Consider the following 27591-nt stretch of genomic DNA (forward strand, 5'->3'; position numbering starts at 1 on the left):
TACATGCTTGTGTGTGTATGGAGGGGAGAAAATCAGGTGTAGTGTTGGCGAATCTCAGGAAGCATGGAAGTTTTCAAGGATGCAGTGCTCCAACAACTAACAACTGATGCCGGTGGTTTGTTCAGCAACTCTCAGCGTGAAAAAATGTTTCCGAAAGTCATGGGAGCTGTGCTGTTTTCTGACTTTGTAAATATGTCCACGGGTGTTAGACAGGTGGAGTTTGAAAAGGTGCTCAGAGTTATTGTTTGTAAGATGGTTGATAATTTTATGGGTGTCTGCCAAGTCAGCTGCCAGACGTCGGAGTGTCAATGTATCCATGCCCAGGGAAGTAAGGCGTTGTCCTTGCTCCCCACTCTGGAACCCCAACATATAACTGGCTGTGTGAAAAACAGCCCTCCTCTAATTGCAAAGCAGTAACTTTCAAAGTCTGATCTTGGGACTTATTAATGGACATCGCAAAAGACGGATGTATTGGAAATTGAAGTCATTTCAACTGGAAGGGTATATCGGAGGGCATTAAAGGGAAGTGAGGAATAAAAACATCTTCACCTTTTTCACAGATAGAAATTATTGCAACCTCTATGACATTTTTCTTTAATTTCTTCACAAATTTTATACCACTGCACAGCTTTGGTTGAGAAAAGTTCAGGCAGAGAGGCATGACCGGAGTGCCTATTTTCAATCGAAGGCATTGAGGAGGTGCTCCTTGTGACTCCAATGAATTTAAGAACTCAACCAGGTAAGTGACAATTTCTGAGTCATCAACAACAGAGGTTATAGATTTGTAAATATATTCATTTCCTGGTAAAACTTTCTTGAGTCTTTCATTTAAATTATTTGTGGAGGCATACGGCTTAGTGGTTAGAGCAGCAGACTCGCGGTCAAGGAATTGCGGGATCGAATCTCAGACCGGGCGATGTGTGTGTTTATGAGCGAAAACACCTAAGCTCCAGGTGGCACCGGCAGAAGGTAATGGCGAACTTCTGCTGACTCTTTTGCCAAAACTTTCTCTCACTCTTTCCTCCTGCATCATGCAGCTCACCTGCGACGGACTGGCATCCCGTCCAGGTGGGGAACCTATACGCCAATGAAGCCGGGAAACTGGCCCTTATGAGCCAGGCATGGCTCGAGAAGGAACAAACAACATTTAAATTATTCACAGTAATGTTATTTGGTGTCAAACTTTTATTTAGTTATCTCCCTTAGACCGTTCTTTTATTCGGGAATTGTGATATGTACGTGTTGGAAAAGGGCTAGTCACTCCCTTCGGAGGGCTGCTAGAGACTTGGGACCACTTCCGTTGTCTTCGGCATAAAATTTTACCCAAGAATAAGTTTTTAGTTTTTATATAGATGTTGGAGCCTTTCTTGCCATAGATGGACACACACACACACGTACATTTTTATTATATAGATATATAATAGAGAGAGTGAGAGAAAGATAGGGAGTGAGAAAAAGAGAGAGAGGAAGAGAAACATACAGACAGATAAATAAATATGTATGTGTGTGTGTGTGTGTAAAATAATCATAAAACTAGGTCTACTCTGAAAAACTAACCTGGGTCTGAGCAAGGACTTACACTTAAACATGCATATATGCAGACACTCATGCACATTGATATGCACATATACACCTTCAAGATCTCTCTCTCTCTCTCTCTCTCTCTCATACATATATGTGTGTGTGTGTTTGTGTGGAGGCGCAATGGCCCAGTGGTTAGGGCAGCGGACTCGTGGTTGTAGGATCGCGGTTTCGCTTCCCTGACCGGGCGCTGTGAGTGTTTATTGAGCGAAAACACCCGAAGCTCTGGCAGGGGGTGGTGGTGATCCCTGCTGAACTCTTTCGCCACAACTTTCTCTCACTCTTTCTTCTGTTGGCCTGCTCGCTTAGCCAGCGGAGTGGCATCATTTGAAGGCTAAAACAATGCAAACGCATTGTGACCAGCGATGCGTAGCAACATCTGATAGCCTGGTTGGTCACGGCGGTGATATATATATATAAACTGACAAAGAAATATTCTCTATGCGTGCATATACACACATTCATAGACATGCAGAAACCTATAAACACACTCATGAAGGTGCATGGCTCAGTGGTTAGAGCATCGGCTCAGAATCATGAGGTTATGAGTTCAATTCTCAGACCAAACCTTGTGTTGCATTTTTGAGCAGAACACTTTATCGCATGTTGCTCCAGTCCACTCAGCCGTAGAAATAAGTTGCAACAACACTGGTGCCAAACAATATCAGCCTTTACTTTTCCCTTGGATAACATTAGTGATGTGAAGAGGGGAAGCTGGTATGCATGGGCCACTGCTGGTCTTCCATAAAAGACCTTGCCTGGATTTGTACCTGGGAGGGTCCAAGCAATGGAGTTGCGACATTGATGACTGATGTTCTAGAAGAAGTAGCCAAATGTTTCTACTGTCTTATAAAAAATGAAGAGCACATTGGAAGTATGCTGTGCGTGGGAAGACCCGGCAGGACAAGTGAGACCTTAACTCATGGCCTCTACCTGGGATGTAGCTGGTCCACTTATGCATACCTTTCCTTCTTGTGACACAAACCCTACTTGTGAAGACCTGTAGGCAAGTGAAGGCAAGTGAAAATCGAAATCGAAATTGAAATCGATCAACATCAATGAAAATTGTAGCTGTGATATCAGTGCCGGTGGCACGTAAGAGAACCATCCGAACGTGGCCGTTGCCAGCGCCACCCCGACTGGCCTCCGTGCCGGTGGAACGTAAAAAGCACCATCCGATTGTGGCCATTGCCAGCCTCATCTGCCTCCCGTGCCGGTGGCACGTAAAAAGCACCCACTACACTCTCGGAGTGGTTGGCGTTAGGAAGGGCATCCAGCTGTAGAAACACTGCCAGATCAGACTGGGCCTGGTGCAGCCTTCTGGCTTCCCAGACCCCAGTTGAACCATCCAACCCATGCCAGCATGGAAAACGGACGTTAAACGACGATGATGATGATGATGACTCATACACATATACACACATAGATGCATAGCAAAATATTTGTGAAGTAACCCAAGCAATGGAGTCACTACATTGGTGATTGATGTTCTAGAAATAGTAGCCAAATGTATCTACTTTCTTATAAAAAATGAAGGGCACATTGGTAAATGTTTTTCAAGGTACATGATGTCAGCAACAACATCTGAAATATTTCAGACAAATGAAGATAATGGAAGCAAATATTCTTACCAAACTTTCTTTGTATATGTGTCGTTCTGGTGGGTCCAAGGTTTGCTGCCATAGATGGCCTCTCCATTGACTTTGAGCCACTGACCAACTTGGAGCAATCTCTCTTCAAACAGTGGATCGATACGTCCATCATGAGTGGGTCCAATGTTCATTAGAAGGTTTCCTCCACAGCTAAGAATAAATTAGATTGGTATATCTCATGTGAGTATGAGAAAGTAGATGTTAAAATGATGGAAACTGAAAGAAGCCCGTCATATATATGCATATATATATATATGTATTTATGTGTGTGTGTGTCTTTGTGTTTGTCCCCACCACCACCACCACCACCACCACCACTTGACAAACAAGGTGGACAAAATAGTACTCAAATACCAAAGGTAGAGTAACATGCTTTTATCAAAGCTGAAAGATTATCACAAAAAACTGTTACTCAGAGTTTCACGTTCCCATTCATCAGACAGTTTTCATCACAACTGTTCAAGAAACGGGAATTTGAAACTCTGAGTAACAGTTTTTTTTGTGATAATCTTGCAGCTTTAATAAAAGCATATCACTCTACCTTTGGTATTCGAGTACTATTTTTACCACCTTGTTTTGCACTTCTGTGCTCACCCGTGTGTGTGTGTGTATGTGTGTGTGTATACTCTTTTAATCTTTTCCTTGTTTCAGTCATTTGACTGTGGCCATACTGGAGCACTGCCTTTAGTCGAGCAAATCAACCCTGGGACTTATTCTTTGTAAGCCTAGTACTTATTCTATCGGTCTCTTTTGCCGAACCGCTAAGTGACGGGGACGTAAACACACCAGCATCTGTTGTCAAGCAATGCTAGGGGGACAAACACAGACACACAAACACACATATATATATATATATACATATATACGACAGGCTTCTTTCAGTTTCCGTCTACCAAATCCACTCAGAAGGCTTTGGTCGGCCCAGGGCTATAGTAGAAGACACTTCAGTGGGACTGAACCCGGAACCATGTGGTTGGTTAGCAAGCTACTTACCACACAGCCACTCCTGCGCTTATATATATATATATATTTTTTTTTTTTTTTTCAAATTATAAATAGAAATAAATTGCAAACTGTTCATGTTTTTAAATTTTTTTTAAATTTCGCTATTGTTTTAAAATTATATTTAATTTTCTGTTTGGAAATAAAGGAAGTGGGGAGGATCATAATAGAGATAGCCAATTTCCAAAATTCTTCAAGGCATTTCCCATTGATTTAAGTGCTGCGCAGTGCAAAACAAAATTGGTCATAATCAGTCTGGAAGGGAGGGAAGAAGGATTAATAAATTTTCAAATATTTTCAAAATAAGCCACCACGACCCATCATTTGCAAAGATGTGGTAAAAAATAAATTTGAAAACTTCCCATAAGCGTAGGAGTGCCTAATAGGCATAGGAGTGGTTGTGTGGTAAGTAGCTTGCTTACCAACCACATGGTTCCGGGTTCAGACCCACTGCATGGCACCTTGGACAAGTGTCTTCTACTATAGCCTCGGGCCGACCAAAGCCTTGTGAGTGGATTTGGTAGACGGAAACTGAAAGAAGCCCGTCGTATATATGTATATATGTATGTATATATATAATTAGTGAATGGAAGAAATGGAGTTGAACGAAGATTGTACAGAATTCCTTTTATTACATTCTACACATGTTTCAAAGGCCACAATTTTCCAAATTCTGATTAAATAAGGATACCATATTGCAGCTTTCTCTTCAGGAAAAAGCAGGAATTACGTTGACAGAACAAAACAAAACAGAGGCGCAGCAAAGCAATTCGAACGAGGACGCTCCTTAAGAGCCCATGGTTAAACTGTTTATCAATGTACGTTGAAATTGGGGGGTTGGTGGGGGCCGACAAAAGGTCCGTTGGAATAATTACAGGTCAGGCCGCGGTCAAATCTAGTAGGTGAGGAATTAATGAGAACAAGGGGTGTGGAGATGTTCTGTGTGACCAAAACTAATGTTCTGAATATTTTAAGAATACAGGGTGTATTTTAGGGGTGAGACAAAACCTACCTAAAAGCATGTATGTGTGTACTAGCCTATGTGTGCACGGCCGTATGTATATATATGTATATATATATGTATATATATGTGTGTATATGTTTGTGTGTCTGTGTATGTCTCCCAACATCGCTTGACAACCGATGCTGGTGTGTTTATGTTCTCGGCAAAAGAGACCGATAGAATAAGTACTAGGCTTACGAAGAATAAGTCCTGGGGTTGATTTGCTCAACTAAAGGTGGTGCTCCAGTATGGCCACAGTCAAATACATGAAACAAGTAAAAGAATAAAAGAGTTTCAAAAAGGAGTACATCCAACTTATGTAGGTGTGCAATTCCAAAAGTCTGCCAAGGCATTCTTTTATCTATAAAAGATACCAAACAATTCAATAAAAGATACCAAAGTCAGTACCAACCTGATGGTCTCAACTAGTAGAGATATCAGCCCTTCGATGGTATAATAGTCAGAGTAGCGAGCACGGCGCCGGTAGCCCCAGGAATATTTATCAATAGTCATGGCATTCTCCCATTTGTGATTTATCAATTTACCTGGATGAATGACATTTGGAAGAAGAAAAAGGTTTACTGATAATTATCTCCAGATTTATCGCAGTGTATATATATGTCATGTAATAACAAATTAAATTATTTAAACTTTTTTTAAACATTTAAATCTTAAGTAGAAAACATGAGGTTAACAATCAGAATAATGTATTTTCTTTTTCATCAGTTTTCTCTCTTCAATTTTTAAAAAGATTAAGTTAAGCCAAGCTCATGCCACAGCTTACCTCTTCAACACTGAAGATCAAATTTTGTCAGCTTATTATCGTCAACAATAAAGATTAACTCAATTAGAGTTCATGTCAGTTTATTTCTTCGATTTTGGGGGGTGAAAGCAAGTTCATGTCAAACAGATCGATTCAAACTGAATGCATGTCACAGTTTATTTCGTCAGCTTTGAACCGATAACTGATGTGCAGTGATCCTCTTATACACGGCCTCAAATCTACTTGATTCCAATCAAGCAAAGTTGAGACTAGTTTAACAGGATCCCACACATCAGTTGTAGTTAGTAACATCTGATGCTGGGTCACAATTACTACAGTTGTAGTAATTTCCAACAGGCTGGCATCATGTATAGAAAAAGATTGGTCTCTCACCTGCTTAAATGTCACACAAAATTCTGTTATACACCTGCCCCAGGAACTTGTGATGTTGCTTCTTTAAGTAAACCTTCAAACTTTTTGAAGCACCCTTTCATCATTTTGGCAGACAAAAACATGTTCCAAGTAGTAAATAGCTATCTTTCTATATATTGGTCATTTGGTATTTTATTTGTTAAAGTTATCTCTACAGACCTTCTATAGAAATTAAAACCAGCACTGATTTTTGTTACACCGGTTCATATCCAAGATGCCAGATGTAAACAAACAATGAAACTAAAGATGAAATATGGCTAACAGATGTACATGACATACTTCAGAAGACTTTGCTCTTTCATCAGCACCCATCCAACCCATTAATCAACCACAAACACACTGCTTAAATAGCATATAGCAGTGTTATATTATTGGCTATACCAATTTACATATTAAATGCATTCCTGGAAGCTGGTATGTAAATATTTGTAACAGAATGAGAGGTCCCCGCACTGGATGGGTTCAGCTCGCATCCTTTACATTAAAATATTAATCGAAGGAAAGAATCAAGACTTCCGATTAACCTCAACAGTATAAATATTTATTTCTTGATTCGCAATATATACATTTCTTCCTCTGGGCTAATCGGCAGCCTAGGAGCTTATCGCAGTAGTCAAGTGGAGTGAGCCAAATCCTCTCCGTTCAAGCATAGCGGAGATACGCCACGAGGTAGCAGCTTGAGAGAGCTGATAAAACACGATTGTCCTGTTCAGCTGCTGGCGTTTGAGAGAACGATACAAGGGAATTTCGCTGCTGCTAGATTTCTGCGCATGCGCACAAGGGGACTTCCGGCAGGCCTCCCGGAAGAATCCAACTCTGCACATGCGTGCTGGAGATTTCCAAGATGGCGTCACTATATATTAATGACTTAAGGCAGCGAACTGGCAGAAACGTTAGCACACGGGCAAAATGCGTAGTCATATTTTGTCTGCCGTTACGTTCTGAGTTCAAATTCCGCCGAGGTCGACTTTGCCTTTCATCCTTTCGGGGTCGATAAATTAAGTACCAGTTACGCACTGGGGTTGATGTAATCGACTTAATCCGTTTATCTGTCCTTGTTTGTCCCTTCTATGTTTAGCCCCTTGTGGGTAATCAAGAAACATATATATTAATGACTTGTAGGGGCAGAATATTTCATTACGCAACCATAAAATACTAGAAAGTATAAAGTATATTGTTTGTTTACATCATGCCTCTCAGATACAAAACATCGTAACAAAATCCATGCTGGTTCTAATTTCTAGAAAAAACCTGTAGAAATAACCTTAACAAATGGTGTTAATAGCATTGCCAACACAGTTTGAACACAGTATTGACTTATAGAAATGTTTGACATACTTTATACTTTGCAGTGTATTAGGGTTGCATAGTGAAATACCGTTTCCCTAGAAGTCATTGATATTTGGTATTTTGTACTCACCAGGGTTATATCTATCTTGGCAAGTGTAAAAGTCTCCATGGTGACATGAAATTCCAATTCCCCATCGGTCATTGACCACAACAGTGTCTTTCACTGGACTGGAAGAGAAAGGCAGAGAAATGGAAGAAAATTCAAGATCGTTAAAGGTATTTTAGGTATTGAAGGATCACAATGTAAAAGATGTACTTGAAAGATAGACAGACAGACAGACAGACAGAGGGGGAGGGAAATGGTTGACTGAAGGTGGAAGCAGGGGTGGTGGTGAAATAAAGGAAGAAAGAAACATGAGAGTGAATTAGAGAGGGGTGTGTAAATTGGAGAGAAATGAGGAGTGAGCTGGAGAGAAAAAAGGGAGATTAGAGAAAGGAGAGAGAATTAAAAAGGAATTTCTGAGTCAAAGAGTGAGGTAAGAATTTCGTTTAAAATGTTTAATTTGAAATATGTGCAGAAGTCATTTTCACTTTCAGGACAAAAATGTTATGCCAATGTTGCCATGGCGCAGGAGTGGCTGTGTGGTAAGTAGCTTGCCAAACATCTCTGAAAGTTTCATCCGAATCCATCCAGCGGTTTTTAAGATATCTTGTCCATGGACCAACAAACAAATACGACTGAAAACAATACCTCCACCTTCGCTAAGGCAGAGGTAATAATCTTTACTATTATTGGCATAAGGCCTGAAATTAGGGAGGAGGGAGTAAAGTAGATTAAATGGAAACCAGTGTTCTTAATTGTTACATATTTTACCAACCCTGAAAGGATCAAAGGCAAAGCTGACCTTGGTGGAATTTGAACTCAGAACATAAAGACAAACAAAATGTTACTAAGCATTTTGCCTAGAATGCTGATGAAACTACCAGCTTGCTGCCTGAGGTGGAGGAGGAGGAGGAGGAGATGATGATGATGATGATGACGACGATGATGATGACATTGATAATTATATCTTTATTCCCCAAAGGGGGCTAAACAAGGACAGACAAAGGCATTAAATCAATTACATCGATGCCAGTGTGTAACTGGTACTTATTTAATCAACTCCTGAAAGGAGGAAAGGTGAAGTCAACCTCGGCGGAATTTGAACTCAGAAGGTAGCGATGGCCGAAATACCACTAAGCATTTCGCATGGCGTTCTAACAAGTCTGCCAGCTCGCCACCTTAAAAAATAATAATAATAATAATAATAATAATAATAATAAATGCCCTGATGCAGTACCAGGCAGTGGCTCTCATGGCTTCTGATCTTAACTGATTGCAAGTGTTATCATGTACATTGTTTTGTCTTGGTATAAAAGATGGGCTACAGCAAATATTCTGCTCAATACCACAGATTTGCTTGTCAGTTGTTTGACTTTAACCAGTTGATCTTGTCCCTTTGTGGCTGACGATATGTGCATCTTTGTTCATGAGCAGAAGTAGTGGGGGAGCATCATAGCCATGTGTTGAGAGGAATTCTTGGAGGTTTGGATAATTCACCTTTAGAAACATGGGTGTTTCGTTCAACATCCTTAAACAATCCTTATTCAGGGACCTTTTGAGCAGGATGGGCTACTCAACCGGAAAAAAATTCTAACTGGGTCCCACCTACAAGGTCATGTGCTGTTTATCTTGATATGAGATCACCATGTCGTGCACATATGGTTGTGATGCATGTGCCTGGTGTACCCTTATCAGACGGGTAGTCATGATGGGTATACTGGGCTTCGTATATTTTACCCGTGTCACTTTGATGGCATGCACTGCTCTCTCATTCAATAATAATAATAATAATACTAATAATAATAATAATAGTACTGTACCTACCTGTCATTATAGAGCCATGCAATAAACTCTGTTGAATTCCAGTATTTATCTGGCGCTTCCCAATCACCATCTGACCAAATTACATCAGGTTTGTAATTCATAACCAGTTCATACAACTCAGGCATTGTTTTCTTCTAATAACATATCAAAATACATAGTTATTTAGGACGGAAACACTGAGGTCAAGGGACGGACGGATGGACGGAGAGACAACCGGATGGACACACACACACACAGAGATAAAGAATCAAATGGAAAAGTTTTTCTTTTTTTTATGCTATTAAACAGGTAATAATTAATCATGATGAAGTTATAGGGTGGCAGGATATAGAGATTAAATGATAACTAAAAATTTTATGGTTAATTTATTGAGGTTTATCAAAATATTTAAATGTAGAACGGTATCTATGGTTACAGGAATAGCATCCAGGAATTTATTTAGAGTCATATCGGAAAAGAAAATTCATGGATTCTCTAATGCACAATTTACATACACGCATAATTGTAGGGGGGGGGGGGCTTCGCTATTACAGATCTACTAGTGCAAATCAGTCAACGTGTTGACTGAATTATATATAAAGCTACATCTTTATTTAGTTTGCTCAGAGTTGCCTCTCTTAGGTACATCTCATTGACAAGAGTCAAAAACTCGGAACATTGATGTCTGGGATTCCTAACAGATGGTGACACTGAACGAACTGGGTGTTTTCATACCTTTTTATCATAAGGGAGATTTTTTTTCCTCCACGGTAACTGCAGTGTATTTGCCTTTTAGCAGTTGTATATATATGTATGTATGTATGTATGTATGTATGTATGTATGTATGTATGTATGTATGTATGTATGTATGTATGTATGTATGTATGTATGTATGTATGTATGTATGTATGTATCACTCGAGTTGCGCATGAGAAAGTAAGGAGGGATGTCAGGAAGGGCATCGCTGTTACACTTCCAGAAGGGAAGGGTCTTCCTTTGATTCTGACATGCAATGTCTGTGCAAGACCCTGCCTCAGTAAAGCTGGACTCATGAGTCATCTTCGTAGTCATAAAACGAGACAGATGAGTGACAACCTGGCCACTGGTGGTGGTGTAACACACCATACTAATCATATCTGTCGGGCATGTGGAAGAGAGTGTAATTCGGCAGGAGGACTTAAACGACATGCAAAGGTACATGCTAGCATGGATTGGACAGTTCAACCGGGGTCTGTGAAGCCAGGAGGCTGCACCAGGCTCCAGTCTGATCTGGCAGTATTTCTACAGCTGGGTACTTTTTACGTGCCACCGGCACACACTATTGATAGTATTGGTAAGACAACACAAGAATGAAAGAGACCTTGATATTATGTAAATAGAGGAATTTATCTGTAATATTACATGTGACAATTATTTGGTTGTCATAATAAAACTCCGAGTTTCAGATGCCAGGGCGTTTCGGATATCGAGGCAATCAAAATATGCCTCGATAACTGAAGAGATGCCGGTGCGGGTTTCTGCCCCAACATCCGAAACTTTGAGTTTTATTATGGCAACCAAATAATTGTCATATGTTATATTACAGGCCGCTTTGGCTGGCTTCCGTGCCGGCGGCACGTAAAAAGCACCAACCGATCGTGGCCGATGCCAGACTTCCCTGGCACCTGTGCCGGTGGCATGTAAAAAGCACCCACTACACTCGTGGAGTGGTTGGCATTAGGAAGGGCATCCAGCTGTAGAAATACTGCCAGATCAGACTGGAGCCTGGTGCAGCCCCTGGCTTCCCAGACCCCGGTCGAACCGTCCAACCCATGCTAGCGCGGAAAACGGACGTTAAACGATGATGATATACATATATAAGTTAATCCAAACATGAAAACACCAAGAGAAAACACAACAACGCGAGGACATGGAACAAATATAGTATTATTGGACGCTCATGAAGGAAGAGAAGTAGGAGGGTTTAACGTTTCACGCGGAGCTCTTCGTCAGAAACATAGGAAAAGGAAAGATCCAGAGAAGGGAACACGGAGGGAAAAAAATCGCCAACGGTACACATGCAGTCACACACACATATATATATATATATATATGTATAAAACTTATATATAAAATGTACAAAAGGGGACAAGAACGCAAACTACACAAAGAGACGACACAAAAAAACAGACAGGTCATTCGAAGCCTCTAATCTTCAGTCAGGAACCGGATCATGTTAGCAATTTCAGCTGATTACACACACACACACATACACATGCACACGCACTGAAAGACACACAAATTAAAAGAGAGGCACACTAACAAAAAAACAAACAGACAGGTAGACAGACAAAGGTAAGCAGGAATTGGTCGGAACTTACCATGACAAAGTTTTGGGTTTTAAAACCGTTGGCTTTATCTTGCAGATAAAGAGGGTGGAACCATTCAAAGAGAGAATGGTACAAACCAAAATGTACAGGTGTCTTCCTGATGGCAGCTGCAAGTTCACCTGAAGGATGAGAGAAAAAGAAGTCACCTTTAATTGTTTTCTTTGGATGAAGATGATAGTAGTGATGATGATGATGATGAAAATGTTAATGGCAATGACAATAGTGATGATAAAGATGGTTACAGTGATGGTGCTGATTGTGATGATGATGAAGGTGATGTTGTTGACGATGATGATGATGACAATAACAATGTCTGAAAAGATGGTGGTGGTGGTGGTGGGAGGGGTAGGAATAATGATGATGACAATGCTGCTGAGGAGGAGGAGGAGGAAGAGGAGAGGCAGATGAAGAAGAGGAAAAGGAGGAAGAGGCACAGGAGGAGGAGGAAGAGGAAGGGGAGGAGGTGGGAGAAAAGGAAGACGGTGAAGGGGAGGAGGAGGGAGAGGCAGAGGAGGATGAGGAAGAAGAGATTTTCAGGAAAATATAAACTAACCAACAAGGTCTCGTTTTGGCCCCACATCTTTTGAGTTCCAATTCCAGGAGTATTTAGATGGCCAGTTGGTGAATCCTTCATGGTGTTTGCTTGTTAGAACAACATACCTAACGAAAGAATTTAGAAAAAAAAAAATTAATTAATTAACCTTTAAACAGCAGGAAAGAGTTGCATGAAGGTGTGTGCCAAACGAGCAAAAAACAAAAATAAAAACTTTTTCAAAAATTACATAGAAATTATCCAATTATTACAGTTTCTATATTTATTTTCACTTCAAATAAGTAAAAAAAATTTTCTATAATAATTGTTAGTCTCTTGCACAATAAAATTTACAATCTCGTTATTAAAAACTGCCATAAAATACTGACTTTCCTTTGATGATGGCTGAATGCATGTCAAATTTTTGAAAGATCAATTGACGATGTCAGCTATAATAAAAATAATGAAATTATTGTATACAGTGCTCAGGTGCACCACAACTTGTCAGAGTATATGCAGTAATGTACAAATGTCTGGAAAGCGAACAATGCACGAGTCAGATACATGCTTGTGTGTGTATGGAGGGGAGAAAATCAGGTGTAGTGTTGGCGAATCTCAGAAAGCATGGAAGTTTTGAAGGATGCAGTGCTCCAACAACTAACAACTGATGCCGGCAGTTTGTTCCATGCTTCAGCAACTCTCAGAGTGAAAAAAATGTTTCCTGAAGTCATGGGAGCTGTGCTGTTTTCTGACTTTGTAAATATGTCCACAGGTGTTAGATGGGTGGAGTTTGAAAAGGTGCTCAGAGTTATTGTTTGTACGATGGTTGATAATTTTATGGGTGTCTGCCAAGTCAGCTGCCAGACGTCAGAGTTTCGATGTGTTCATGCCCAGGGAATTAAGGCGTTCAGAATATGGCAAATGCCTGATGGAGGGTATTCTTTTGGTTGCACATCGCTGAACGGCTTCCAGACGATTAATATCCTGGGCAAGACAGGGGTTCCAGACCGGTGATGTAAACTCTAGGTGAGGTCTTACCATAGCTATATAAAGCCGCAGATAGATAGAGCTGGAGAGCGGCTCATGAAGGACTTGGTGAGTGATGCCAAGACACCCTCAGCCTTCTTGACAATTTTAGCGATGTGTTTTGTCCAACACAAATCGCTGTCGACAATAACACCCAGGTCACGTTCACATGAAGACTTTTTGAGACTAGTGTTGTGGAGGGAGTAGGTGGATGCTGGGTTTCTCCTCCCAAAATGCATGGTGGTACATTTGTCCACAGCCAGCTTGAGTTGCCAGTCCATGATCCACTGCTGCATTGTGTCCAGGTCTGCTTGCAATAGAGGTCTATAGTGTACAGGATCTGACCTCTTTATTTCGAGGTACAACTTGATGTCATCTGCATATGTCAGCACTGTGGCATTCTTTAAGTTAGCATCTATGTCATTAACATATGCAACAAATAAAAGGGGGCCAAGAACAGATCCCTGTGGTACACCAAATGTCATCTCATAGGGCGAAGAGTGCTGTCCTAGAACTGTGACAACCTCTTTTTGGCCGAAAATAAAGGACTTCAACCAGTTATAGAGTTCGTCTCTTACGCCCAATGCAGAAAGCTTCACCATAAGTCTTTTGTGTGGCACAGAGTTAAAAGCCTTAGCAAAGTCCAGGTAAACAACATCCACCCAGGATCCGTGATCAGTGATTTGGGTAACGTCCTCAAAAAACTCAATGAGTTGATTACAGCAGCTATTTAAGAGTTAATCAATTACCATATTTTAATGTGTATAAGGAACCCCCTAATTTGGAAAAAAGGTTTTGTAAGGGATTATGATACTATCCATGTATAAGAAACTCCCATATTTTTTAACCTAATTTCTGACAAAAAAGGGTTCCTTGTACACGTTGAAATACGGTAATTAATTACCTTCTTTTACTTGTTTCAGCCACTAACTGAACTACGACCATGCTGGAGCACTGCCTTCAAGAGTTTGTTCAACCCCAGTACTTATTTTTAATTTTTAAGTTATGTACTTATTTTTTCGCTCTATTTTACCAGACCACTAAGCTATGGGGACATAAACAAACCAACACCAGTTCTCAAGGAAGCAATAACCTAGATGTTAGAGCTGAAAGAAAGAACAGACATATATATATATATTCTCATATACATTTACACACATTTTTATATGCACATTCACATACACTAATATACACATATACCTACAGGAGATGAGTACAATAGATAATTATAACTTGGATAGCTAAGACAGGTTTCGGCCAGTATAGGTCCAGGCTATGTCGAACTTAATAGCACCACCTTGTGAAGTCTTTCACCTGGGAAATAAACAACTTTCCCTTCCTCTCCCTCCTTGCATTTCTTAAGTATGTAATTAAGGAAAATAGAAACTTGAAGTAGTCTGAAAACAAAAGACAAAAATTACTAAGAATGGCTACAAGAAATAGTGAGTACAACACAGGTAGAAATTCACACATACACACGCACATACACACACATGCATTCTTTCTTACTTTCTTTTACTTGTTTCAGTCATTTGACTGCGGCCATGCTGGAGCACCGCCTTTAATCGAGCAACTCGACCCCGGGACTTATTCATTGTAAGCCCAGTACTTATTCTATCGGTCTCTTTTGCCGAACCGCTAAGTGACGGAGACATAAACACACTATCATCGGTTGTCAAGCGATGTTGGCGGGACAAACACAGACACACAAACATACACATATATATATATACATATATATATATATATATGAGGTCCAAATTGAGGTCGATCAACATCAGGGCCTCCGTGCAGGTGACACGTAAAAGTACCATCCGTTCGTAGCCGTTCGCCAGCCCTGTCTGGCCCCCGTGTAGGTGGCACGTAAAAGCACCATCCGTTCGTGTTCGTTGCCAGCCTGGCCTGGCCCCCGTGCCGGTGACACGTAAAAGTACCATCCGTTTGTGGCCGTTTGCCAGCTCTGTCTGGCCCCCGTGCCGGTGACACGTAAAAGCACCATCCGTTCGTGGCCGTTTGCCAGCTCTGTCTGGCCCCCGTGCCGGTGACACGTAAAAGCACCATCCGTTCGTGGCCATTTGCCAGCCCTGTCTGGCCCCCATGTCGGTGACATGTAAAAGCACCATCCGTTCGTGGCCGTTGCCAGCCTCGCCTGGCCCCCGTGCCGGTGACACGTAAAAGCACCATCCATTCGTGGCCGTTTGCCAGCCCTGTCTGGCCCCCATGTCGGTGGCATGTAAAAGCACCATCCGTTCGTGCCCGTTGCCAGCCTCGCCTGGCCCCCGTGCCGGTGACACGTAAAAGCACCATCCGTTCGTGGCCGTTTGCCAGCTCTGTCTGCCCCCGTGTTGGTGGCACGTAAAAGCACCATCCGTTCGTGTCCGTTGCCAGCCTCGCCTGGCCCCCGTGCCGGTGACACGTAAAAGCACCATCCGTTCGTGCCGTTTGCCAGCTCTGTCTGGCACCTGTGCAGGTGGCACGTAAAAAGCACCCACTACACTCACGGAGTGGTTGGCGTTAGGAAGGGCATCCAGCCGTAGAAACACTGCCAGATCTGACTGGGCCTGATGAAGCCTTCCAGCTTCACAGACCCCAGTTGAACCGTCCAACCCATGCTAGCACGGAGAATGGACGCTAAATGATGATGATGATGATGATGATGATATATACATATATACGACGGGCTTCTTTCAGTTTCCGTCTACCAAATCCACTCACAAGGCTTTGGTCGGCCCGAGGCTATAGTAGAAGACACTTGCCCAAGGTGCCATGCAGTGGGACTGAACCCGGAACCATGTGGTTGGTAAACAAGCTACTTACCACACAGCCACTCCTGCATGCATACATACACACACGCAAACACAACATAACGATATAGGTGTAGGTATAGTCATGAGGTTAAGTAATGTGCTTCCCAACCATATGGTTTCAGGTTCAGTCCTACTGTGTAGCATCTCAGACAAGAGTTTTCTATTATAGCCCTGGGCCAACAAAAGCCTTGTCAGTCAATTTGGTAGGCAAAAACTGAAACAACTCCCTCATATATTTATACATGTGTTCCGGGTTCAGTCCCACTGCATGGCACCTTGGGCAAGTATCTTCTACTATAGCCTAGGGCTGACCAAAGCCTTGAGAGTGGATTTGGTAGACAGAAACTGAAAGAAGCCCATTTGTTAAAGAGTATTTTCTGCAGTTGGATGCTCTTCCTGTCACCACCACTCACTCGTTTCAAAACAAGGTAATATTGCCTCATAGCCAGACATGACTTCACTGAAAATTAGAAATGAAGGACACCGCTTGCATGATGGGGACACTTGTTTACAACCATCATGTGAGGAGGAGACAGTAATACACATACAGACATCAGCGGTTTTGCTGGAATTCAGCAACAAGATTTGTGTCAGCCAAACCATAAAACTCTTTTGCTTTTCTCTTTTCTTTCAGATTAAATTTTCTTTTCACTCCAATTAGAGCCAACCTACTTAGGAAGCTAAACACGAAGGAAATGGCTGCTCATTTGACTAAAAATCAATACAGTTGCCACAGGGAATAGCTGAGCTGTTCTTAATCAATAATAAAAAGAACAGGCATGGTTCAATGCTCTAAATATGTTATAAGTCCACGTTGACAAGATTTTGCTCACTTCTTGTATACTTTTCACCTCCTTTGTCATAGTTTTATCAGTTTAGGGCCCAGGCTAATAAACCCTTTACACTCAAGACCACTTTATCAAGATTTCATGGGTGTCAGGAAGGTCAGAATCCTGAGTATAAAAAAAAAAGCCATGCCACTGTTACCTCTTTTTGAATAGTTTACTGACAATGGTTTTGTCACATGAATTTGGACATCGATGCCAGCGCCACCTGACTGGTGTCTGTGTGTGTCAGTGACACATAAAAGTACCAACCAATCGTGGCCGTTTGCCAGTCTCCTCTGGCCTGTATATATACATACATACATACATATATATATATATACATATATATATACATACATACATACATACATACATACATATATATGTATGTATGTATGTATGTATGTATGTATGTATATATATATGTATGTATATATATATGTATATATGTATGTATATATATATGTATATATGTATGTGTGTGTATATGTTTGTGTGTCTGTGTTTGTCCCCCACCATCGCTTGACAACCGATGTTGGTGTGTTTACACCCTTATAACTTAGCGGTTCGACAAGAGACCGATAGAATAAGTACTAAGCTTACAAAGAATAAGTCCTGAGGTCGATTTGCTCAACTAAAGGCAGTGCTCCAGCATGGCAGCTGTCAAATGACTGAAACAAATAAAAGAATAAAAAGAATATGCTTTAAATCTAAGCATTAGATGAGTACGGAACATTAATATAGATTATGGTATGACAAGGAAACAAGAATTATGCAATCAACTTCATTAGCTTACAGCTGTTTCTGCTGTAAAAGCAGAGCATTGACAACTGTTTCTTATAGCAGAAACAGCTAATGAAATTGATTGTGTAATTCAACTATTTCTGTTACATATGCATACTGTTTCATTTCTGCAGACATGACCTGGTGTTTCAAACTTGTTTTATTATTTTTCATTTCAGATTATAGTATCATCATTCATCATCATCGTTGTTTAACGTCCGTTTTCCATGCTGGCATGAGTTGGACGGCTTCACTTGAGACTGGCAAGCCAGCAGGCTGCACCAAGCTCCCATCTGATCTGGCAAAGTTTCTACAGCAGGATGCCCTTCTTAACTCCAACCATTCTGAGAGTGTAGTGGGTGCTTTTTACATGCCACCAGCACGGGAACCAATCAAGCAACATAGGCATCATTCACATTTGGATGGTGTTTTTTAAGTCCCACTGGCACTGGAGCCAGTTGGTTGGGGACTGCACTCAATCATGTTTGGATGGTGCTTTTTACATGCCACTTGCACAGGGAGCCAGTCAGGCGGCACTGGCATCAACCACATTTGGATGGTGTTTTTAAGTGCCACCGGCACAGGAGCCAGTTGGTTGGGGACTGCACTCAATCATGTTTGGATGGTGCTTTTTACATGCCACTTGCACAGGGAGCCAGTCAGGCGGCACTGGCATCAACCACATTTGGATGGTGTTTTTAAGTGCCACCGGCACAGGAGCCAGTTGGTTGGGGACTGCACTCAATCATGTTTGGATGGTGCTTTTTACATGCCACTTGCACTGGCATCAACCCACACTTGAATGATGCTTATTATATGCTACCAGCACAGGTGCCGGTCAGGTGGCACCGGCATCGACTACAACTACAATTTTCATTTTGATTTTGATTTTATTTGACTCAATAGGTCTTCTCAAGCACAGTATATCATCCGATGATTCAAGGGTACTTTTAAATGGACTGGTTATGCGACACTGATGTAGACAGTGATCTCGCTTTCCTTGCTGGGTCTTCTCAACCACAGCATATCTCCAGAGGTCTCGGTCTCTTGTTATTGCCTCTGTGAGGCCCAATGTTCGAAGGCCGTGCTTCACCACCTCATCCCTTGTCTTCCTGGGTCTCCCTCTTCCATCCACTGTTAGGGTGTGACAGTTCTTCACACAGCTCTCCTCGTCCATACGCAACACATGACCATACCAACACAATCATCTTTCATGCACACCATATCTGATGCTTCTTATGTTCAACACTTCTCTCAGGGTGCTTGCACTCTGTCGTGTGAGCACACTAACATTACACATCCAGCAGATCATACTACCTTCATTTCTTTCAAACTTGAGCAGGTCCTCAACAATCATGGCCCAGGTTTCAATGCCATGTAACATGGCTGTTCACACACAGGCATCATACAGTCTACCTTTCGCTCTGAGCAAGAGGCCCTTTGTTACCAGCAGAGGTAAAGTTTTCTGAACTTTGCCCAGGCTATTCTTATTCTAGTGGCAACACTCTCAGAGCATCCACATCCACTACAGACTTGGTCACCTAGGTAGCGGAAGCTATCAACTACTTCTAGTTTCTTCCCCTGGCGTGTGATGGAATTTGCTTTCTGAACATCTTCGGTGTTTATTACCCCTGTGCATCTGCCACACACAAAAACTATCATCCTGATTAACCTTCCTTTGATATCGCTGTTTACAGCAATTATCCTTGATGCAAACACCAGAAGCAAAAGTGTCATTTGGTTTCTAAAGGTGGGCCTACTCTGGGTGAATCTAAGGTGCCAGCATAAGGTTGCACAAAAGATGTTAGGGGTGATGTGGTCGCAGAAATTGTGTGACAGCCATGACTAGGTTCTCCTTCTTGTGTGGGATGGTACATAGTCCTGTTGCCAGACACAGGGTCTTCCAGCAACCACCCTCTTGACCCAGGTCAGTACTACCTCCTCCAGGTACTTGATGTAGGCCTCCATGTTGAGTCTAAGGCTGTGTGGGAAGATGAATGGAGGCATAACATCACCATCACTAGTGATCACTCCAAACACCATGATGTTGAATGGATGCTTCATTTTTTTCACTCTTGGTACATGTTTTGGAGATATGGCAAGCTGATGGTTGTTCTCTGTGTTCACCATCTGATCCTGATAGAAATTCTTCTTGTCTCAGAAAAACCAAAGCATGTTCAGTTATAGGGGATACCGGAGTTTGTTCAAAAGCTTCGTAGCATGGTCTTTCCTCTTGTCCTTGATGGCTTGGGATAGAAATTGGCCCTTTCCTATCTTGTATGAGGAATACCCAATGTCATCATGCACTAACTGCCTGATAAGAAACGCAGACACTCCCATGTCCCTGGCGACAGACCTGATTGACTTGGGGGGATCATTGTCAATCGTGGCCTGGATCTCACCATCAATTTCAGGAGTTCTTTTCAGATCTATTCAATGATCAGAGTGAGTTTACAGAGCTGCCGTATCTTCGTAATCACCATTAGACTCATCCAATTCTTTCTGAATCCTCTGCATTGTCCTCAGATTGACACCCAAATACCTTGAAATGGGGCTTCCAGCATGGATGCCAAGCAGTACAGCATGTTGTTTCCAAATTACTGGCTGAGTGAATTGCGTCGTGGCGCTGTTTTTCTCACAGACGGTGCCCAACAGATCCAACTATACTGTGTAGCCGACAAAATCAAAAACAATGCGCATGCGCGAAATGAAAACTATAAAACATATAACTGAAAAATAAACAATGTTCCCCCCCCCCTCTCCTAGAATTCTTCTGGCTTATAATTAAGGAAACAATAATGCTAACTACAACAATAATACTAGCTTCTACCGCTGTCCACATAACTGCTAGAAATAAAAGCCAAACAAACCTCAATTCACGCCTTAGTCTTAATAAAAACGAAGGGTACATTAGATTGTACAGATCTCCAGATACTACGGTACTATGTTTAAAAGCTGGAGGGGAAAATAAAGGGTACTACATAAGAAGAGTGGTCCCGGTGCGCGCACTCGCTTAGTCGCGCATCCGCGCTAGCTAGTCGCGACTAGTCGATCCTTACTTTGTATTTTTGTATTTTATTTACTTTGTTTTAAAAAAATTATTTACTTTGTGTAAAAAAATTATTATTTTGTGTTTTATTTACTTTGCTAGGTAGTCGTTGTAGGATCGACTAGTCACGACTAGCTAGCGCGGATGCGCGACTACGCGAGTGCGCGCACTGGGACCACTCTTCTTAAGTAGTACCAAAAATAGGATGGTCAAGGCTGAAACATTTTTGATTGTAGGTCTAGTCGATTAGGGCTGACCTGTGGCTAAACAATAACAACTCACAACAACAGAAGCGATAAATAAACAAAAATAAACAACAACCTGGCACCGGATTTGGTAAATATTTCTGCCCACTGGTTTGGGTTGAAGAACTCTGTGGTGAACATCGGAGCAAAATCCTGGTAGGTGAAGTCTGGCCTGTAATTGTCCTTCATAAATTCCATACAAACTGGGTCCCGAACCCCATCAAGATCCCACCAGAACCACTCAGAGCGAAAGCTGGGCACAGAAAACACACCCCAATGTAGGAAGATGCCGATTTTGGCCTCGTCGTACCATTTTGGTATGGGACGTGTGTCAAGAGATTTCCAATCGGGTTTGTATGGACCGCTAGAGATGCCTGTCCGAAATGCTGCAACGCCCCAGGGTAAACTTGTTGAAGATAGTAAAAGAACCAGGAATAATGTCGATGACGGCCACCAAACAGACACATTTAACTCCGAAACCATCTTCTTTGTTATGGCTTGCATTCAAAATCGAGGTTTATATTGCCGGTATAGTATTAGCTATAACAGTAATTAATAAACAGTAACTGATCAACAATTAATCTTTAGTTAAAATGATTTGTGAGTGATCACAAAAATAGACGGGAAAAGCAGAAGCAAACACATGACTACTGCTGCCCCTGCTGCAACTGACCACCACTGCTGCTGCTGCTGCCGCTACTATGTATTTATATACTTAACTATATCTTGCTATTATTGTCCCTACTGCGGATCTTTTCGGTTTGACCGGCAGTTTTTTAAAATAATTTCTATGTAAATAAAAAATATCAAACTTCGTATACTGGTAGAATCTGTTTATAAAACATCTTTTTCTCTTGGCTTTATTAAGAAAATTCTGTAAAAAAGATCCGCTACTGCAGCAACGAACTCTGCTATTAATATATTTTTTCTTGGATCTTTTCCTTTTGAACGGCACTTTGTAACATAATTTCTAGGTAACTAAAAAGTTTTAAACTTCGATTCATTGGTTAAAATTCGAAAAATTAAACTACGTTAAACGAACGAATTACAATTTTATCAAGAAAGCCAAGAGAGAAAAAAATGTTTTATTTTGACACATTCTACCAGTATACGAAGTTTAAAAGTGTTTTAGTTAACTAGAAATTGTGTGCCGTTCAAAAGGAAAAGATCCCTTTTCTTTGTAACACACGCCCACACGGCCTAGAATTTTGGAGGAAGACGAATTTTCCACTAAATCGACTCCAGTACTTGACTGATACTTTATGTTATGATGCCACCACCACCACGAGAGATGTGAAAGGTAAAGTCACGTTCGGTGTCATTACAGGTGTGTGAAGCAAAGTCATGCTCAGTGTCAATAACACTTTATGTACCTTATAACAACATTTTCAGGTCGTGCAATTTACAGAAATTATTGCAAGCTACCACTGAGCTAAATTAAAATAACTACTAATCAACTACATCATTTAAATCGAGCCAGTGCCCTTTCATATTCCACCGTTTCATAACTTTTGATTTTTCTTACGAATCTTCGACATTTATTAGATATTTTAAAGATTTGGCTTTAATTTTTTCTGTTTCCTTTCTTACACTTCCTTAATTTATATAACTTTCCGATCGAAAGTTTACCGGTTCGTTGCATAAGCTTATCTCTATGACAACACCGGCAACGGGGCTTTTTGATTGGTTAAAATTACATTAATTTAAATGTTTGAAACTTCTTCATTATTTATTTCTAAAAAAAAAATTAGTTTAATGCAATTTCCGTCATCAGCATTTTTTGAAAATAATCTGCTGACAATTTGTAAAACTTCACCTCTTCCTACAATTATTTCCTTTCTTCACGTTCTCTCTCCGTCCTGATATTAACTGTATCTTATTCAATTCCTATATCTAAATCGGATCTTTTCGGTTTGAACGGCAGTTTTTTAAAATAATTTCCACGTAACTAAGCACTTTTAAACTTCGTATACTGGTAGAATGTGTTTATAAAACATCTTTTTCTCTTGGCTTTCTGAAGAAAATTCTATAGTTTGTAAGATATTTGTTGTTTTTTTTCTGCAATTTCAACCAATCAATGACGTCCATTGAGGTAAAAAAAAAAACATTCTGTGCCGTATGAATATGTCCCTCGTTTAAGAAACAGATTGGGTTTATTTACATTTGTGAAGAAAAAAAATACCCTTCCCCCCAACCCTAACCCTAAAACAGATTGAAATGCAATAGATCGATACTAGGGTCATAATTATGGGTGACAATTTCATATGACACTACTAGAAAAAACTGCCGTTCAAACCAAAAAGACCCTCTAAATCATCTATCATACCCTTTTCCCTCCAGTATACTTATGTGCAATCTACCCACTCGTTTTTTCTGTTCCTCCAACCCATGACCTTTGGGGACCCATATAAGATTTCATTGTTAAAGCTTATGAGCAATAATTTGATTATGCTTTTAGAAATATACACAAAATATTTTAACAGCTTGAAGTACAATTCCTAAAATATTTAATTATATGAATATCATATCTGTTAAGACCTACCAAAAACTGAGCAAGTATAAAGATCTTGAAATAGAAATTAGCAAAATGTGGAACGTGAAGACTAAAACAATACCTGTTGTCATAGGTGCCCTAGGAATGATAACAAAAGAGGCTGATTGCTACCTAGCTCAGATATAAGGAAACCCCAGAATGGCAGAAATTCAAAAGATAGTGCTCATGGGAACTGCCCATATCCTACGTAATCTCAATGTAACTGGAATGAAAAAGCTGACAAACCCATGGTCATAGTTATGGCTCACTCCTGAACAAGAGATATCAACATACAATCTTTCTGAGAAATGTGATAGGTGTAGGAGTGGCTGTGTGCGTGCCAAGCTGTCAAGGCACGGAAGTGCTGTCTCGCCATGTCTGCGATGTGAGCAGGATAGGGAAACCATCTTGCACACATTCATGGAGTGCCTGGAGTTATCGGGACTGATTGCTTTTGCCGAACAACTGTTGTCAGTGAGTGGAAGAGTACAGCTATCAGCAGAGACTATCATTGAGATTGTGCCACATCCTTTCCTCAGCAAGGAAGGCTTGTTTTTCTTGCGTAGTAGCCATACTGAAAGAAACAGTATGGCAGACGCGTACGAAAGGTATAGTGACAGGTACCTTTGTATCCGGCCAGGGGTTGGTTAATTTTTTAGTTACCACCTCAGTAGTAAGATCAGGCCGGAGAAGAGGTGTCTGTCACGAGATATGTTTGTGAAAAGATGGAAGCCTGTAGCTTGCAAGCTGGGTATATTTGGCACCAGGTAAGTGTGGCCGGATCAAGAAGTAAAGGTTCTACCCAGATGGCTGGGTTCCTTGCCCTACTGTGTAATATTAAATTTGTAAACTTTATATTGTAAATACTAAAACGTTTTAAGCTACTTCACCCTATATGTTTGTATGTCCCCTCTATGTAACGCCTTAATGGCGAATTTTCATGAAATAAAGTAGCTTGCTTACCAACCACATGGTTCTGAGTTCAGTCCCACTACGTGGCACTTTAGGCAAGTGTCTTCTACTATAGTCTTGGGCCAACCAAAGCCTTGTGAGTGGATTTGGTATGTGTTTGTCCCCCCAACATCGCTTGACAACCGATGCTGGTGTGTCTATGTCTCCATAACTTAGCGGTTCAGCAAAAGAGATCGATAGAATAAGTATTAGGCTTACAAAGAATAAGTCCTGTGGTCAATTTGCTCGACTAAAGGCGGTGCTCCAGCACGGCCACAGTCAAATGACTGAAACAAGTAAAAGAGTAATAATAATAACATAGGTACATAGGTTACAAGAACAGACACATATGGAGACACGGATCCACACATATAAAGATGCACATCCATACATACAAACAAGGTACATAGATGCATAACACACACACACACACACAGACATGCACACACAAGGAGACAGAGGTGCATACATATACAAACACACGCTCACACACACACATACATAGAAAATACACAAACACGGACGGGCAAGCACATAAAGATGCAGGATGCGTACTTACAGATGCACACACATACATACATATATACATACATGCATGTATAGGCACACACACACTGACCCACACACATGCGCACAAACAAACAAAAGGGAACGCAGTGTAAATAAGGGACAGAGTCAAGACTATTGAAAAGGTTGCAAGACGCAACGAAAGTTTTGGGAAAATAAAAATAAGAAATAAGTGGAAATTTTACCGGTGAGTGTGTTAAATTATAAGGCACTAAAAGAAAATGACCCTCCCCAGACACAACAGAATATGCTTCAACACACAAACTCATATAAAGAATCTTGCAAACCAAATCCCCAAAACGAAAAACAACAATAACATTGAAACTCCGATGTCTGGCAGCTGACTTGGCAGACACCCATAAAATTATCAACCATCTTACAAACAATAACTCTGAGCACCTTTTCAAACTCCACCCGTCTAACACCCGTGGACATGTTTACAAAGTCAGAAAACAGCACAGCTCCCATTACTTTCAGAAACATTTTTTCACGCTGAGAGTTGCTGAAGTATGGAACAAACTGCCGGCATCAGTTGTTAGTTGTCGGAGCACTGCATCCTTCAAAACTTCCATGCTTTCTGAGATTCGCCAACACTACACCTGATTTTCTCCCCTCCATACACACACAAGCATGTATCTGACTCATACATTGTTCGCTTCCCAGACATTTGTACATTACTGCATATGCTTTATACGCACTTTTTGACAAGTTGTGGTGCACCTGAGCACTGCATAAAATAATTTCATTATTATTATAAAGTTTTTTTTTATAAATCCTTAAAGGAAAAAAAAAAAAACTCACTGTGCCCCAGAAGCTCCAAATGTATTTGCCCAGACATCAGGGTTGAAGAATTCAGCAGTAAACCTTGGTGCAAAGTCAGCATAGGTGAAGTCAGGTCGGTAGTTTTTGTTCATGAAATCAATATAAGCAGGAATTTTTTTACCTTGCCAGTTCCACCAAAACCATTCTGAACCATAACTTGGCACAGAAAACACCCCCCAGTGAAGGAAGATACCAATCTTGGCGTCATCATACCATTTTGGTATTGGTCGAGTGTCCAAAGAAGTCCAATTGGGGGAGTAACGCAATTGTCTAGATCCATGTGAGCCCTTCTGGAAAGAAACCAAAACAGCAAGTAAAAGGAGAGCAAGAATTGTCTTGGAGATTCTCATGATTCTTTGGTTTGGTTTGATTTGATTTGTATTTCTTTTGGAAGCACAAAAGTGGAATTGTTTAGTTTGTTTAGCTAAATGGTTGCTTGCTTTCTCTGTCTAAAGTCTGTCTCTTCCCAACTATCTCTATATATATATATGTGTGTGTGCGCATGTGTGAGTGTGTGTGCACGTGTGTATATGTGCTCACATGCATGTGTGTACCATGTCAAAATATTACCCCTTCCTCTATACACTTTGACACAAATACCTGTTTCTCTAATGATAAACAAAATTGTTTCATTTCATTTGTTGTTTTAATTGTTGTTGTTGTTGATGTTTTGGTCTTTGCCCCAAAATGTAAAAATAGAAGCCACATGATGTTAGATTTTTGTTTATTTTGGTCCAACTTGACACAATTTATCTGTGGTGAGGGGTGGCCATGGCCATGTTAAAGCTTGTCTTCCATTGGCAGCAAGCTCAATTTATCAGATATGGTTTAAGAGGGTTAAAGTGCATGTCACCCACCAACACCAATACCATTACCACCATCGACACCACCCCTACTCCCAAACCACCACCACCACCACCTTCAACATCCATTATCACTATCACTGCTACCATCCTTGTTTTTCATCAGCAGCAGCATCATCATCACCATTATCCTAACTGTCATCTCTAAACTCTTCATTCACTGTTATTACCTCCTCACCACCATCATAATCATCACCATCACCATTACTACTACCAAGTCTACCACGACCACTATCATCATCATCATCGTCATCAGCAGCGCTCCCACCACCACCACCACCTTCCAACACTCTCTCCAGCACTGATATAAATAACAATCGCCATTATCACAAACAATTGTCCAGGTGATTGTCTGATAGATCTGATAAAAGGGTATCTGAGTTCAAATAACATTCAAGTTGGCTTTCCATTTTTATTCCTTCCGGGGGTGGGGGGAAGGATGCAGATTGAAACAAAGTACTATTTCTATATTAATGTCAACAATATATTCAACATTGTCAAAAATACTGTCTGGCAGTGGTTTAACAGATCAAAGAATTTCAGAGTGTAAAAATTTTGGACATAGTTTGTGTGTGTGTGTATGCATA

At 40.9% G+C, this 27591-nt stretch overlaps 1 protein-coding gene across 2 annotated transcripts in view; it reads right to left on the reverse strand.

Annotated features, from left to right (window-relative positions):
* Positions 1–26636, reverse strand: part of LOC115223232 (alpha-L-fucosidase-like) — a 30825-nt gene extending 4189 nt beyond the window's left edge. Inside the window, exons 1-7 of one of the 2 annotated variants that reach the window (XM_029793718.2) lie at positions 26121–26636; positions 12553–12659; positions 11991–12118; positions 9651–9784; positions 7854–7951; positions 5651–5783; positions 3213–3383 (exon numbers count right to left, since the gene is read on the reverse strand). In XM_029793718.2, the coding sequence (XP_029649578.1) occupies positions 3213–3383; positions 5651–5783; positions 7854–7951; positions 9651–9784; positions 11991–12118; positions 12553–12659; positions 26121–26491 (1142 nt within the window). In that variant the 5' untranslated portion in view covers positions 26492–26636. Of the gene's footprint in view, positions 1–3212; positions 3384–5650; positions 5784–7853; positions 7952–9650; positions 9785–11990; positions 12119–12552; positions 12660–21344; positions 21966–26120 lie in introns of those variants that run through there. The other variant, XM_029793717.2, reaches the window with a different exon arrangement.
* Positions 26637–27591: the final 955 nt, after the last annotated feature.

This window comes from Octopus sinensis, linkage group LG22, assembly GCF_006345805.1.
Source record: "Octopus sinensis linkage group LG22, ASM634580v1, whole genome shotgun sequence".
In the NCBI taxonomy this organism is placed as follows: Eukaryota; Metazoa; Mollusca; class Cephalopoda; order Octopoda; family Octopodidae; genus Octopus; species Octopus sinensis.